Source organism: Epinephelus lanceolatus, chromosome 5 (assembly GCF_041903045.1).
Source record: "Epinephelus lanceolatus isolate andai-2023 chromosome 5, ASM4190304v1, whole genome shotgun sequence".
Lineage (NCBI taxonomy): Eukaryota > Metazoa > Chordata > Actinopteri > Perciformes > Serranidae > Epinephelus > Epinephelus lanceolatus.
Genome location: NC_135738.1, coordinates 44,507,076 through 44,524,896, shown reverse-complemented (window position 1 = coordinate 44,524,896; position 17,821 = coordinate 44,507,076). Strand labels below are relative to the sequence as shown.

Here is a 17,821-nt window from a genome sequence, read left to right as displayed (position 1 = left end):
TATTAGTCACATTTTAGTAATTTTTATTCTTCAAAACATAAAATTAAAAAAATATATTTTGTCAAAAAATATTCATGATATTTTGGTCAACTTTTAGTCATTATGTTTTCTATATGTTTTTTATTTATTTTTACAAACTAATTCAGTGAGGCTTATTCATGTATCAGAAATTAGAATCAAGGTGACAGGTTGTATGAAAATTTCACTGAGACAATATTTTTCAACAACTACAAATAAGTTTTGCACGCTGAGAAACCTGCATTTCTCCAGCAGTGTTTGACAGGTTTAAGGGGTGATTTACAAGCACACACTTACTGCTCAACATTTGGAAAGCTCAACATTTCTCTATTTATGCTCTGAAAAACTTGACTCTGACACCACAAATAACTAATCTGAGATAACTAGGATTTGTACCCAGGTTCATTGTAAAGTCTAAAAAGAGCTGAATAAGTGTCACTGTGGTAGCATATGTGTATGTATATATATATATATATATAAAACTGGAATACAAAGAGAGAGAGGAGAGGCTGATTTGTTGAGTTGGGAGCAAGGTTGTTTTGCATTGTCAATAACAGTATTAGAATATGTTAAAATAGGTGAATACACTAGTTTAACAGCCTTTAAAATATATTTCTATATTGTCACATAATACATCATTTTATTCATTGGTTCATGTTTCTTCAATTGAAAACTTAAACACATGCTGTGTGTGGACATGTGAAAAATCTTTTGAAAAATGCACATTTAAAAAAACGAACTTCATTTTTTTAATGCTAAAGAAGATTTAAAACACTTAAAACTGACTGAAATAGCCATAACTCGTCAATGACAGGGTTAAAGCAACATCTCAACTATTACTCAAAAGACTATGCTACATTTGTGTATATCAATACACAGACATGTCTTTGTATTTGTGGTTTTTTTATTTCACTAATTAGTAGTGAAATAAAAAAATCTTGATGCCTCGTGTCGGATGACGTCACACCACGTCCGCCTGCCCTTTCTATCCGTGCGCGAGCTCGACAGTCCAAAGTATAAAGTAGCACGAGCGCCTTAACAGGGGGAAAAAAAAAGTATAGTCGACAGAGGGGGACACACAGAGAAACGCACATAGACGCATGCAGACGCACATCTAGCTGTCCAACGGAACATTGGCCCATGTGTGTTTATGCACACACAGAAAAGTGGACAATTTTACAACTTAATCAAGGAGTAGCTATCTGAAAATGGAGCGGGAGTTATGGATTTAACGCGGAGAGGACTTGAAATGGGCGGTCTGCTGGTGGTGGTGTTGCTGCTGTGGAGTTGCTTGCTGTCGGCGGTTGACGGTACGTTGACTTTTTGTTCACAACATGGATCCTTAGGGAACAAGGGCTGAGGAGCCACCGGGAGGAGAAATGATAAGAACACAGTAGTTAACACGCTGCACTCCTGTTGTATCTGTTGCTTCATTTTCCTCTAATGGTCCTCGCAGTGGGACCAACTACAACGCTAGCTGTGATTCCTTCTCTGAAAGTTGAGGTTTTTATGTCCCAAGGGGAGCATATAATAACACAGTAGTTGCAATGAAACTCTCGGAACTTTGCATTGTTGTGTGCAACTCACTGGAGGATAAAGCCGGTGTGACTGAACAGTCCCTCATGCTTTGTACAGCCGGTGTAGTTGATGAGTTTATGTGTCGGAGTAGAAATGAAGTTTGAAGCCAGCCTGGGCTATTTTTCTCGGCCTCGGCAGCTCCAGCCATTCCTGCTCGGTGTCGGGTGTCACGCAGACTTTCTGCTTTGATAGTGATAAAGAAGCCGGAATGTCTAACTTAATAGAAAGATAAATACTGTTGTACACGTTTAACACTTTTTCCTTTTGGGTCAGTCTCTTTATACAGCTTTACTTGCTCCATTGGCTGATTTGCGGTCTTACTATTTAATGTGAAAGTGGCCAGTCAGAGGCGGAGCTTAGCTTTCTCTCATATGGATGCAAAGCATTACATCAGGTCTTAAAGGCTAGCTGCATCTTAAAACTAAAATTACATATTTTATGCTCTATAATAACTCATGTCCAACCCAACCAGACTACCTCTCTAACTCCCTGTTCGATCACTCAGTGGTTCAGTAAAAGATGCAGGTACTAACCTCAAATCCAGAGCTGATGGTGATGATCGTAACATTTCCATTAAAACATAATCTTTGCTTTGCCTGTCAGCACCCAAAAACTATAAAGGTACACATCACCCTTGAGTTTACCCATCATAGGCTGAAATACCGTTTAGTGAAGGTTATACAATGTTTCTCTGAAGAAGTGAAACATCACTGCAAAGAGTTCCAAAGGTCAGAACTCAAATAGGACTGAAGTTTCACTGTGTATGGGTTAAATTCTGAAGTAACCTCAGATTGATTTAAGGGTAGAAATAATGTTACATAAAATTTCCAACATGCAGCAAACCCCCCTGTAAATTATGTCCCTACGGGAAAACTTTGTCAACATCTGTCTTATCCAATAAGTTTAAGTTTTCAGTCTCTTTATCTCACTTTAGCCATTTTTTTGTAGCAATTTAATTTGTATTTGTGATTTTAATCATTTACATAATCAAAAAATTGATACTTGGCACTGTGAGATGACAAGATGTTGCCACACAAAAATATCACAGTACGATGCTGCATCAATTTTCCCCCCCCCATCCCTAAAATCTACCAGCCACTCAGTAGACTACCATTGTTTTTTTGGCTGGTGAGTGAAGCAAATCTAGCAGCTACATGCATATTTTACTAGCATTTGGGTGGTGGCTGGTGCTGATTTCTAACTCTGATCATATAGCAGTGAACAAACAAACATGATGTATCACATAAAAAATGTAAGCTTCACATCAACCAATCTTGGTCATACTCTGTTCACAGAAGCAACACAGACACAAGCACCCAAGTATGTTTAACAAGACACTTGGGAAACTCTGGAGGGTAGAGACAGGAACATGCACTTATACACAATCACAATCACATCTGTATATATGGCTGTAATTATATGTGGACAGAATTGGTCAAACTCAGCAGCTGCAGTATTACTGGTGTCCACCTAATGTTGAAAACATCAGTCCTTAGTTGGAGTTTGGCCTTTATACTTTACATCAAATATACACTCTTCAATCTTTCCCTCCATTGTTGGACAGTTGGTGGCTTTACATTTCTCCACAATACTGTGATCATCTTCTTTGCGATCATCAGCAACACCCCAAACAAATATATGTTTTTTGGTGTCCTCTGGAGTCTCTCCCAGTATAAAGAATGCTGGCTCTAGAGGTAAGTCTGCCCCATGATTTGCTTAATCTTCGCCTGAATGTCTCTGCAATATTTATCTAATGTGGGGCAATCCCAAAAAATGTGGGTATGGTTGCCAGGTTTTTTATATTGTCTCCAGCATAATTCAGATGTGCTGCTGTATCTCGCTAACGTAAGAGGAGTCTTAAATACTCTCATTTAGGTTTTCCATTCAAACTCCCTTCAGGTAGGGCTACTTGTTAGCTTGTGATCCTCCTGGCACGCCTTTTCCCACATTTAATCTGTAATAGTAATATTAGGCTAATTTCCCATTTCATTTTTATAGTGTTTCCTGTTATATTCTCTTGAAGTCCTCTGGATAAGTAGGCTTTGAGAGTGTTTTTTTATCGCTCTCTCCATGGTCAGCAGGAAGATCCTTTCAAAATTAAAATGTAGTTTACATATTTGCCCCCAATCTCTGTATGTCGATTAGTAGTGTCATATTTGATGAAATCTAAAGGAATCCATCCCAGACAAGCCAAATTCTTTCTGTAGATGTTCATATGATTCTAAATGCTCCCTGCAGAAAAGCTGATTCACGATAATTAGCCCTTTATCTGCCCATTTTCTGAAGCCATTATCTATTTTACAAGGTATGATTTCAGGAATAGTTGCTATCTTTAACACTCTGTATGTGGAATCTGAAAGCCATACTTGAATAAAAGTACAGATATCTTACCAGAAAAAAAGACTTAGGTAGAAGACACCTATTAGAATATTACTCGAATAAAAGTCTTAAAGTATCTGATATTTACCGTACTTAAGTATCAAAATTAATTTATAATATTAAATATAATTAAGTATTTTTAAGTAAAAGTGCAAGTAAATGCTGCTAATAAAAAAAACAATTATGAAGTTTATTTCTTCTTTACATGTACACCACTGTAAAAATTACACTTGAAGAAAAACAAGGTCTTTTCACAACTTAAAGCATTTAAAGAACAAAATCCAGTTTTTCCTTTCCTCCCACTTTTTTATTCATCTGTCCATCCCTTCCTCCCTCCTTCCTTCCCATATCTTATAGTAAGTAAAATTTTTAGGGGAATTCTTTGAAGTAAAAGTATATATTTTGTTTTGGAAATTTTGTGGATTAAAAGTGAAGGTTGGCAGAAATGTAAAAAACTCAAGGAAAGTACAGATACTCCAAAAACTACGCAAGCACTCTAACAAAGTATAATTACTTTGAAACATTACACCACTGAAATCATGTGGGTAAAAGGACAAAGGGAACATAGTCCCTGTTTCTATGAAGTGAGATGCTGTAAGTGCTCAAACACATATCAAGACCTTTTCATGACTTTCACACGTTATCAATACACACATCACTTCCTGGTGTGTAAAAACGTAGGAACACTCATGCCTGGATGATTGGTTCACATTTTAAAATAAAATATTAGACAAGTCAGTTGTCTTTGTGCTAACATTTACTAACAGGTGGGGAATCTCAACATTTTATGTTTTTGTCTTTTATTGATTCTCTGACAGAAAGAACAGTGCAATTCAACAAGTAAACAAAAAACTTACAAGATGTCTGTAGTGAAACACCCCAGTTCCTTCCACCATCACATCCCCATCCATACATCAACAGTCAATTCTTTCCAGCCTCTTCCTGTCTTCAGAATGCTACATCACTGAAGAACTCTAAGTCAAGTCAGTTTTATTTATATAGCCCAATATCACAGATCACAAGTTTGCCTCAGGCAACTTTACAGTTTGTGTAGCATACAACACCCACTGTCCTCAGACCCTCACTTCAGATAAGGGGAAAAAAACCTTCAACAGGAAAAAAAATGGAGTAAGCCTCAGGGAGAGCAAGAGATGGCCAGTCATGTAATGGATGTCGTGTGTACAGAATAGACCAACTAGTGAAATTACAATATAGACAGTCTGGTTAACAAAATTATAGATAGACTGTAAACACATATGAAGAGTGATTCTGGGAGGATGTCAAGCAACTACTATGTGTCTCTGAACACACATGCAAACATTACTCATATCGCCACAGCAACAGGCAGCTAAGCATTACAGCTCATTTTGCTCACAAGGATCATGACTATTTCTATGTTTATTGACAGTAAAATACACCAGTGAACGCATTAGTCTGACTAAACTGTGCAAAGGAAACTGGCCTTCCGCTGGGAGCCATAGGACTGAATACCGATGTGGTTGAAGTGATTGGCTCTTGCTGGTCCCGAAAGAAGAAGAAGAATGATGTTTGGCACTGAGGTGAACACTTGCAGCCACACTTCACACCCACTGGCCAAAAACACCAAAGTACTGTCAGTACACTGCAAGGCAAACATCACAGCTGTGTGTGTGTGTATGCATGCGTGTGTGAGACTACCAGATCACTCAGTAAAATGATGTTTTTTTTCACAAATGACACTCACTCTACACAACAGTGTCTAATCTTTCAAACACTGTTTTTGTGTGACACTAGTGTTTAGAGGTTGTTTCAGTTGAGACTTCTGTCCATAGTCAAAACCTAAGCAACAGGAAAACAGCTGAGTCTCTTCTACATCGTCTATTCAGTTGGCAAACAACAAAACTGCAGCACAGCCAACATGCGAGGATTGGGACAGAAAGAAAGCCACCCAACAATTATGTTATAATTGTACAGATTAATGACTACAGCTGTGTATTGGGCTACATTGCCATTTAACATTGTTGATCACAGAGAAAGTTAGAGATGACAGATAGTTACCTTAGCTTCATTGCCATACACTTACCAAATGACAGCTTTACTCTGATAATCTTTCAGTCTCTGGTGATAAAAAATAAGACTTAAGTATCAAACTTGACTTTAAGGCTTGGTATCAGACCTTAATACTTACAAAAAAGACTACAAAATTTGGCTGCTTTATGGCATACGTCATATCCCCCACCTCTCTTTAGAGTAGCGTAGCCGAACGAAGGTGAACGGAGTTAGACGTGGTTGTCATGGCTGAAGCGACAAATAAAAGGAAGAAGGTGAAGGTGTTGTCTGAGGAGACAAAGAAAAGAAAACGGGAGAGCGATAAAACGAGCTCGAACAAGGATTATTATTGGCCCGGGTTTCACATGCTGACGAGAGCTGAAAGAGGAGTAGGGATGCCCGACTGATGGTGACCTGGCGCTGTTACTGCTGTTACCCTCTACTTAGGAGACTCATTGTCTGCAGGTCGGCTGCCTCAGGTACATTTTAAGATGAAGGGCTCTAGTTTCCCGGTGCAGCGCAGGGTGGCGAACCCCGCGCAGAGCTAGTTTCGAGCAGCGCAACCCGAGGCGCGCTCAGTTTGGTAGTTTGGCAGACCGAGGTGCGCTGAGATGGGTGTGGCGGCGCAGCAGGGGGAGGTGCCGACAGATCCAGCTTGGCGTAGTGACAGTTTCGTGCCAAAAGACTTCGCCGAAGGTGCGCTAAAAGCTCGCCAGCTGAAACCAGGTCTACTGTCAGCGCAGGGGGAGTGCAGCCAGTGTTAGCCGAAGTTTTGCTGACTGGCGGATAGTGCGCACACGTCACCAAAACCTCACTGGCAGGTTTCCAGAATATCAGGCACATTAACGATGCAATAAATACCCAAAAAACCACTATTCAATGCAACTGTCTGCAATCAGCACATAAATGTATCTCTATATTGACTGTCCCGTCACATCTGATGTCAGATCAAAGGGGATTGGCACTGTTTGGCATGTTTGGCACGTTTGGCACGCGTAATGGAAACCCAACCTGATTTGATTAACACAGCTGCTCTCAGCCAACCACAAACAGCCACAGCATCAGATAGGGAGTATATATTCAGCATCTGTCATCTTAGAAAAGTCAAAAGAAAAGAAACAGAGTGAGACTGCGAGAGAGAAAGAGAGAGCGCGCGTGCACGAGAGAAACGCAACATTGATTTACAATTGTGGTGACCTCCTCCCAGGCTACCTTTGCATCATCAGCCCGTGGAGGTCTGCTCGCAGTTCCGTATATTCGGACACTGCGAGCTTGGACCTCCCGGACCAAAACATCAGTTTCCTCCTGGGAGAAGTTTGGCCGTCTGACGCTGCTGCTCTCTTCTGCCATGGCGAATTGAGTAAACTCTCATTACGCCTTCGCGTGGCGCATGTAAGGGCGAGGAGAGGGGCTCATTTGATTGGTGTGATGTGTGTAAAACCCACTCCACGCCTTCTCTCCTCCCTCTTTCCGACTTGAGCAGGTAGGAGGGATGGAGATGGGAAAGACGAGTAGCTGCGCGAGGCGCATGGTGTGCCAAACTTGCAGAATCCGCCTGGCCACACCCAGTTGGCGAAGCGCAGGTGCGCTGCGCCTCTGCCTCACCCGGTCTGCGAAACTAGAGCCCTAAGTGTTTAGTCTACATACAGATAGCTTTCATTTTAGTTTGTCTTTAACAGTTTGCTTTTAGTACTGCGAGCGCGATGTGCTTGTGTCAACTGCGATTGTAAATCATAATAGCGGTGAATGAGAGACTGCGGACAGAGCGGGTTGAAATATGGCTGTCTACATGCTGATCACATGTATTGATAAAGTATTGGCTTAGCTGGTAGAAGTTTTATCGCACTTACAGTAACAAGCATAGCTGTTGTCAACTAGAATAATCTTGAAGTTATATTCCCTTCATCTGCACTGCGGCCTCTCTGCTGTTGTCTGACTTCACTCTGTTGAGTTTGTGTATATGTGTGTGCGCACGTGCTGTGAGGAGGAGGTCAGCCCTGACATACAGAGAGCAACTCATTTCTGAGTTTCGAAAATGAATAAACAAATAAAGCAATCGGCCTAATCATGTATGTACAAAATGCTATAAGGCTACTTTACCTGTTCTGAAGACATGATGATCGTGCATTACACGGCCAGCTTCAGGAAGTTCACCGGTATTGTTGGCTTGTCAACAAATGCACCAGCAGAAAGATTTTTGCGGCATTTGTAACAGACAATACCATTTTTCGTCTGTAGGGGGACCCCGTGAGGTTAAAAGCACAGTCCTCCATTGTGTTGCTTTAAATGTGTAACAGAAGAAGTAGCCAGTAAAATGTGGTGAAATCTACATCCAGGGTGGTGCATTTTTGGACAAACGAAATGTACAGTGCTGTTAAGTTGCCCACCATGGTTCCAGTTTGCTGTTAGCGAACCGTAGCTAACTTGTTTGTTTGATTGTTTGGTCTATGACGTAATAAGTCAACTCAAAAAAGGTCCAATACTAACAAGCTGAAAAGGGCCATTATTACCACCTTTTGTTGCGGAGCCGGACATACTTCTGTCAATAAATCACAAAAAAAGCTGTTTGGCATTGGCAGAGAAGATTTGGCAAATGTTTCATGGGCGCAAACCCACATACTCAGCTTTGCTGCTTATCCCACAGATGCATGTTCCTTACAAATGTGGCACCATTTAAAAGGGAAATAAACAGGCTTTCCAACGGTATAAGATTTATTGCCAAGAAGCATTGTTACAACAAAGAAAGACCTAAAGACAAATTTCCTTACTTTTTTGCGCCTAGTTTATGTTGAATGAAGATATCAGGGGTGGAGTCCTGCACGGGTCCATTTTTGAAAACTCACACCCGCCACCCATTGCTTGTCGTAGGAAAACATAGGAAAACTTTGTGAGACTAGCCTGAAAACAATGCAGGTTCTTAAACTTAACTGCCTCATTGCAGTGGACAGCAGAAATACACAAGGCACGGGCGCAGAGCGTACACAGAGTCCGTCTTTGTAATGTGTGATGTTGCCAGCTTCACTGTGTGTGTATTGACTTTTGCCAAGTGATAATGCAGTTGGTTATGCAGGGTTTGGATGCGTATGTAATGACTGGTACTAAATTAATTAACTGGGTCGTTTTAACAACAGGATGCATTGTTTTCATAGGTTTTTTTTTTTTTTGTGAAATTTAAAAACACATAAGGTTTCTCTGCTGCATTGTATTGCCTCTGTTGCAGTGAAGTGATCATTTTAATCATTAAACAGATTGTACTAATTTTTACACAGTTCTGTTTAGTTTTTACCTGTTTTACACACCTCGAGAAGAGTGTTCTGCCACTAGGAGAACCCGATGGATATGCATTTGATCATACACTTGACTGAAATAATTTTCGTTGCAATTAATTCCTGCAGTTTTCTGTTTTCAGGGATTCAATTTTTATTTGTAGATTGTGTTTTCTATGATTGTATTCTTCCAGAAGTGTAGTCTTTTCCTCCTCTGACCAATATGGTTAGCTTATCTTCTTTTCGTCTGACATTTTTTCACTATCTAACTGTAAGCCCACTTTGTGAGACAAAAGCAGGCATCGCAAGCGTGAGTCCAAGTAAACAAACGGTCTCCATGGAAACTTGTACCACTGTAAAATCTCTTTCAAGGCAGTAAATTAGTTAATATTTTTCCTTAACTAAGGAAACCTTTTAAGGAATTCTGTGTAATTGGGATAAGTCCCTCAGCTAAGGAGAAATTATGCCTTAAGTGTCATGCTTAAGGAGAAAACCGAAGGTATTTTGTGCAACCAGTCCCAGTTTCTGTCCAGAATTCTCATTCAGTTAAATGTCTAAACACAAGCAGCCATACGGACCTGTTTTGGTCAGTACTAAAAAAGGTGTTGGGGTTTGATTGCCAGATCTACTGACTTGTGAATAGAAAAATTAATCTTTTTGTTTGGAGACTAGTCTATTTGGGTGGGCCACCCAAAGAAAAACTCTTAGCCCAGCGAACCTGGATATTTTCTCTTTCCACTGCTGAGGCCAACCAATCGGTGATTTCCACACTGCTCTCCATTAGCCTGCACTGTATGGGCCATTGCATTCACTGCATTCAGGCCTCATACACTGAGTCTGTTCTTTTGTTTGGATGGAGGCACACTCGACACACAACACAACGGGGCAAGACCTGACGGAGGTCGACTGAGAACAGAGCAGTTCCTAATACTTTTCTTTACCTCAATGTTTTTTTGAATTTTATACATTCTTTAGGAAATGTAATACTTTTTTTATGAAATGGAACAATCAGAATGACTTACACACACACACACACACACACACACAAAAAAATACTTTTTATTTTTTTGAAACAGCCCTGTTTTCTCAGCTGTTACAATTTTCAACCACTTATAGAATGTTGCATATATTATATACAGTCTAAAACTGGCACACTTGTGATTGAGTGAGAAAATATCTGTTTGGTCACCATCAAGTATTGAGGTTTGATGCAGAGGCCTGCAGATAGCCAGTGAAGGAGATGCACAAGAATATGAGTTTGTAAGCTCCTGGCAGCAGGAAAAGGAATAAGAGTTAGGGGCTGTAGGGGGGAAATCGGAGGGGCTGAAGGTCAGGAGAAGAGATTTGGTAACCGTACTTAGGAGAAACGTAAGGAAGAGATTGATGTCTTTTCCTGTTTGTGTTTCTCTGGTGTGAAACTCAAAGACATTCTTTGCTGTTTGGATTTCATACAAACCTGATGGAGGGAGAAAAGAGAGAAATGAAAAAGACAGGAATGAGAGAAAATTTGCTTTAAGAAGAGAGGGGAGGAGAAAAGAGGAGAGGTGGGGAGGAGACAGGCGGGACAAAGGGAGGAGGGAAGGAGCAGAGAAGGAGAAATGGGACAGAGGGAGCAGAGGTGGAGAGAGAGGGGAAGTCTGTGGCAGTCTACCTTGATTTCTCTAGGGTCCCCTCACACACAGACACACACACACACACACACACACACACACACACACACACACAGGCTGCATAAATATGCTCCCTGCGCTCGTCACACACATATTTCTTGTCCCAACTGGGGAGGTGTGAAGAAAATCTCTTCCTTCCTTGCAACCCCTTTACACACACACACACACACACACACAGGGTTCTGATAAGATGGGCTCTGATAAGATGTAAAGCGAGGGAGCCTGTTAGCTTTCTCTAAGCAGAACAAAGCAGGAGAACTGAGAAGTTGTGTGTGTACGTGTGTGTGTGTGTGTGTGTGCACGTGTATGCGTGTGCACAAAAAGGGGTGCAGCAGTGCATTGCCTACGCTTTAGAAACTTCTTTTTGGACCCTTCTTTCTTTTCAAGCTGCCACCTCAGAATGACCTCCTCCCCCCAAACACACACACACACACACACACACACACACCAAGGGTGCGTCTCCCCCCTCCGACTTTGATTGTTAATTCCATTGACAAACTCAAATGTAGTTTTTTGGTCTGTTCTTTTGTGTTGTGTTGCACGCATGCACACACACACACACACACACACACACACACACACACACACACACACATGCATCTATTCATCCATACAATGCCAGGTGCAGTGATGTCATTTGCTTTCACACATTTAAATTTTATCTCAAAATCAGTATCTGTAGCATTTCATAGTATGAAATGTTGGTTAGTTCAATTATAATATTGAATTTAGGGTTTTTGTTGCATAGACAATTAAGATGCGGCGGTGTCTGTCAAACTCTGTCATAATAGCAAACACTATTTTCTTCAAACATGCACGGTTCCATTTTTGAAAAGCCACACCCACCCATACCCATAAAGCTCAGTACCAGAACCGAACTATAATCGTCATTATGTCTAAGTCAAAGCTGCACCTGCTCCCACCCAATAATAAAAGTCCCGTGACCGGACCCACACCTTTGATTTAACACACACAGGCACACACATTCTGCACTGCCAGGTTAGAAAACATTTTAGCATTCCCCTCCACCACCATAAAACCCCAAATGGATCCATCACAACAAATGTGTGAGGGGATTACCTGGCCTCTGCGCCAGTGATAGCTGTGGCCGGAGGCATTATGTTTTTGGGTTACGTTTATATGTCCATCTGTTCATCCTTTTTTCAAGAATGCCTTGAGGGAATTTCTTCAAATTTGGCAGAAATAGACTCAAGGATGAACTTATTAGATTTTGGTGGTCAAAAGTCACCATGACTTTGCATTGATCTCATTCTTGGGAACGTGATATCTAACAGAACATTGCGAGGGGACTTCTGGCAAAAACATTTACTTGGACTCGCTAAAAACTGATTAGATTTTGGTGGTAATAGGCTAAAGGTCTTGGTCACTGTAACCTTCTCTCTTATTCTCATGAATGTGGTATTTCAGGAACGCTTCAAGGGAATTTCTTCAAATTTGGCACAAACGTCCACTTAAACTGAAGAAAAAACTGATTAGAATTTGATGGTCAAAGGTAGACTTGCACCGATTTATTGGCAGTGCTTGGAATCGGGACGGTTTTCATGTGATTGGCCGATTTAAAACGCCGGTCAAATTTCCGCTGTGTCGCATGATTGACATCGTATAACATCAGCAGCACACACACACGCACATGTGCAACTCACGGCTTGGGCGATGTGAGGAAGTGAAACATGGGCGGCCTCTCACCTTAATCATTCACGCACACACATTAAAAGAGAGAAGGAGAAAGTTGTTAATTGTCCGTGTTAAACTGAACTGCGGAGCTCTCACTGCTGCACTGTGCCGCTTGAAACTGATGAGGTGAATTTTCCACAGGAGATATTTTAACTTTTTTGTCTATTAAAGAAATTACCCACAAATGCTATACACCAAGAATTATTATTTTATTTATCTATGTTTTTATTTATGTATGCCTTTTTTTACTTATTTATTTTAATACTGTACCTGAAGTTATATTTGAGCAAAAAGGATTTTTTTTTTCTTAACCTGTGTCACTGTTTTTGTTTGTTTGTTTGTTTGAGATGATTATTCAAAAGCTGGTTGTATCTTGGTTAAAATGGTCTATTAAAGCAAAGATAGAAAATATTGCAATATCTTGTGTCTTGTAAAGTGGTTTGGCTGGAATCGGCCAAAATTGGAATCAGCTGTCCAAACACTCTGCAAATCGAAATTGGTATTGGCCCAAAAAATTGTAATCGGTGCAAGTCTAGTCAAAGGTCAAGGTCAGTGTGATCTCACAAAACATGTTTTTGGCCATAACTGAAGAATTTGTTTGGTAATTATGACAAAACATATGACACAAATCTCAAATAGGATGAAATACCAAAGTGCTGACATTGTATATGCAAAAAGTCAAAGGTAACTTCTTCGTGACAACATAATGTTCTGCATAAAACACTATTCTGGCCATTACTCAACTTCATATCTCAAGAACAGAAGAGGAAACATTTGATCAAATAGTGAAATGGTGACACCAATCATGGGTGTGCACCATCAAACTAATTGCTAATTGCTTAGATCTTTTGTGCTGTCGGGGGGAAAATATATGTGAAGCATCCATGTTTTCACAGACGTGGATGTAAACTGTAAGAGAAACTTGACTGGTGTGCAGAGGCAAACCACTGTGGGGCAGTAATTCTACTTCTAAATTATTCTGTACATGGTTCACAAATGTGAGATCCACCTCCATGTAAATAATACTTTGATTCTGCCCACTCAAACTGTTTTATAAGATATTCAGTGTATCAGCATCTGTGGTCATGTTCTCAGTCTCACACAAAGCTTAAAGGGATAGTTCGACATTTTGGCAAATTCGCCTATTGCCGTAATCCCTATAGTCATATGAGTAGGTACATTACCTTTAATTGTCAGTGCGTGCTGTTCTGAGATCGGTGGGGCAGAGCTGCCTGCTGAAATGGAGGTGAACGGTACAGGTCCCTCTCTCCCTCAAAACTAATCAAATACACCATCAAATGACTCCAAAACGCTCTTGTGGACAACTTGTAGCTTACACATTCACCACGCTATGAAATAATAATGTAATATTACGAGACAGAGTTGTTTTGAAGCCAAATGCAGAGCTGGAACTACATTCCAGTAGGGCTGTCAAAATTGCTCAAAAATGACGTTCGAATATTCCTTATAAAAATAACTCATAGGTTCGAACCATTCGAATATTTTTTTTTCCACATTATGTCCACAAGAGGGCCAACTAATACAAGGAAACATACTTGTATATGAAACATAACTACTTGTAGGTATTTTTATTTCAACATAAACGTCTTTGAAAACATTTACATACCTACACATTAAAACACATAAAACAGTTATCTATAACATTACGTTATAAACGACTGCGGACCTCTCGCTCGCCCCCGTCTGATGCCAACGCCCACTTGCAAAGAGGACAGCTGCGGTGGTGTTTTTTTTCTCTCTCCACAATCGAATATCAATTTTCACATTCGAAGGTCCATTTTTTTTCAAATTCGAATTTAAATTCGAATTTAAATTCGAATTTAGAATATTCGTTGACAGCCCTACATTCCAGACATACAGTACTTGCTGGGCGGAGTGATTTCAAACAGCGTATGTTTAGTGCAGTTACTCCCATCATCAAAACAATAAGTTTGTTGAGAAGAAGCCAGAATATACAGAGGAAGAGTTACAGGTTTTGGAAGAAGAGAGAGCAAGAAGAGAGGCTGAGGCTGCCGAACAACCAGGGGCTGAGGGGAGACCCAGAGCCGGTGGTGTAAATGTGGGCCTTACTGGCCACTTTATTAGGTACACCTGTGCAATATAAATATAGTGCACGCCTCAAAATAATCACCGGAACACGGGGAGAACATGCTAACTCCACACTCATAAATCACCACAACTCCTGAAGGAACAACAACATAAAATGTTCCCTAGTAGTCTGTTTATTCCCAACAATGAGAAGTAATGCCAGTCACTTCACTATATGCTCTGGGCAAGCACTTATCCATAACATAACCACAACAACATTTGCATTTCAGCCTTATTTACCATGCTTGGGTTGTAGGCTAATGTTACTCAACATGGAGGTAACGTTACAGCAGAGAGATTGCTGAGCAAAATACATAACGATCACTTACCACGTCTGCTCCTTTTGTGATGCTGACAGATGGTATGATAGTATCTTTCAAGAAAAGTGTTTGAACCATTCCTGAGCTTCTGCGCTCCATCCTTTCACTGTAGTCTTCCAGTAAAAATGTCAGGAGCACACAAACATTTTCCGGACCGTTTCCACAGGTGTGTTGGGGTCGATGTCCAGCACAAATAACGTTAGCCATTGTTTCATCCTGTCCATATTACTGGTTGGAACTACGTGAAACTTCACTCTGCTCCATGTCTTCGGCTTGTTACTGCAGCCTTTTACAATACATGTGTAAACCATGATTTACAAAAACACTTGTAAACTTTCCTCAAACCTTCTGGTGTGTCCAGCTGATGATACCGCGAATGGCTACAAGCAATAACAACGGCACTGTCTCAGCTGTGCACTGTGTCACTCTGCCCAGTGGTTTACTCAAGAATGTAGTTCTGAGTATTTGCTTCATGTGTCGTAATGATACTTAATTATACATTATTATTTCATAGCGTGGGGAATGCGCAAGTCATGTGTTTTCCACTAGAGCGTTTTGGAGTCATTTGATGGTGTATTTGATTAGTTTTGAGGGACAGAGGGACCTATACCATTCACCTCCATTTCAGTGGGCAGCTCTGCCACACCGATCTCAGAACAGCACGTACTGACAATTAAAGGTAATGTATCTACTCATATGACTATAGGGATTACGGCAATAGGCGAATTTGCCAAAATGTCGAACTATCCCTTTAACCAGGTCATGTGTCATATGTGTCAGCAGTATACAAACAAATGTTATTGTGACTACTACAGAAAATTGCAGATGTACATTTAGTATCAGGAAACACACTACTATCCATTTGGCCACAATTTATTAATTACTGTATCTTTTTTTTTTTTTTCAAAATATATGTAGTTATTAGAACTCCTAACATACACTTGTAGAAGTGTTTCCTTGAGCCAGGTGAAGTCATGGTACGCATGCATGTGTGTGCACATGATCAGGATGGTACCACCTCCACCTCATTTTAAGCAGGCAAATCCCTGTAAATGAGCATCATCTGTGTTCGGATGTTGAATGATATAAAAATAATTTCCTGGAATTATTACTGTAATAATGAGTACTAAGGAGGAGTGGATGACAGTGTCAGCTAGTTGTCTAAATGAAAAGTCTTTTTTCAGACAGAATACACACAATAACTGGCTTCATCTGTCTGCTAAACTCATGCCTTTTTGTCACTCAGACTTACCGTAGGTATGTGTTACTAAAGTGTTTCATAATGTTTTTTTTTTCTTCTAGTGGTGAGTTGAAAAGTAATTATATGAAGGAAGAAGATGAAGTTTGAGTTTTAAACTCTGATGGAGTTTAAAACCACTGCCATGACGCATTTGTTAAGTGTTTTGCCTGTGTTTTGTAGTGTTTTTATCCATGCACTTGGCATGGCATGTGTGTTTCATCTCTCTCTATGTATTTAATTTAGTGCTGCTGTCTTTATATAGTAGTGACAGCATTTTGACCAGACTTATGCTGGTTTGGAGGTGTCATGGAAATGCTACCATTGTGACTCATACAGAAATGCGGGTGTAAATTTGCCTGCACAAGGTGAATCTACGTTATAAGGTGCATGTCTGAAAGGGTATGAGATACATCCCTCTCTGTTTGTGTTAACAAGCCAGACCTTAAACACGCAAGTATTCCATGTGTGAGTGTTTGGATACAGCAGTCTGGGCTTGTCCTCTCAGCTGGCCCAAGGAGGTTAGCCAGCACTAATCCTCACTGGAGCATCTCTGTTAGGGCCCTCAGTGTGTGGTCTGACCTTCTCTCTCATTTTCTGTCAATTAGTTTTTTATAGCTGCAGGCTTGTGCAGTCATATTGCTGCTGTTGTGTTAGCTTAGTAGATGGAAGCTTACCCCTATAGTCCCTGTAAAAGTAAAAGAATTGTACTTCTTGTTTAATGGTAACATTTTTAATGGTGATTTATCTGATTAATATGGTGTTTTTTTGTTTGGTTTATAAAACATCAGAAAACTGAAAAATGCCCATCACAGTATCTTGGAGCACAAGGATAAATGACGTCACAAGACGTCATTAAATGTCTTGTTTTGTCTGACCCAAATGCAAAGATATTCAATTTACACCACTGTAAGACCAAGAGAAGCACCATATTTTCACATTTGAGTGCCTGGAACCATCAAATTTCCTATATTTTTGCTTGGAACTTACATTTTAAACAATTAATGGCTTACTAAAACAGACTTAAGATTAAATATGTGTTGATTGACTAACTGATCAATTGATTAGATAAACTCAGTTTCAGTTAGTGTCAGTGCTTCATGTCATAGAGTCTCTGAGCGTGAGGATTTGGAACTCCAAAACATATTCCCTCATATGTTTAAACCCTCAGTTGGTGTTTAGATGATGGTGGTGGAGAGAGCATCAGTTCAAAATCTAACAGAGGTGTTAAACTGGATTGAGTTCTGGTGACCGTGAAGGCCATAGCACGATTTACACCATTTGTATTAAACCACTCAGGAAGCCCTGTGACCTGTATATCCAGGCGTTTTCTTGAATATGTCACCTGCAGTATGCCAATAAGACATGTGCTTGATGAAGTGGAGTGAGTGCTCTGCATGAAAATATCACAGCACAGTTGATTCTGGTAACATTTATTTTCAGGACTGATGGTAGGATTAGGCAATTGGATAAACATGTTGCTTATCAGCAACAGGTCAGTGGACCTTTTTTTAACGGATT

At 40.2% G+C, this 17,821-nt stretch overlaps 1 protein-coding gene across 1 annotated transcript in view; it reads left to right on the top strand.

Moving 5' to 3' along the window:
* Window positions 1-1,094: 1,094 nt before the first annotated feature.
* Window positions 1,095-17,821, top strand: part of lrp5 (low density lipoprotein receptor-related protein 5) — a 105,661-nt gene continuing 88,934 nt past the window's right edge. The window contains exon 1 of the mRNA XM_033635281.2: window positions 1,095-1,328. Coding sequence (XP_033491172.1) covers window positions 1,241-1,328 — 88 coding nt within the window. The 5' untranslated portion in view covers window positions 1,095-1,240. The remainder of the gene's footprint in view (window positions 1,329-17,821) is intronic.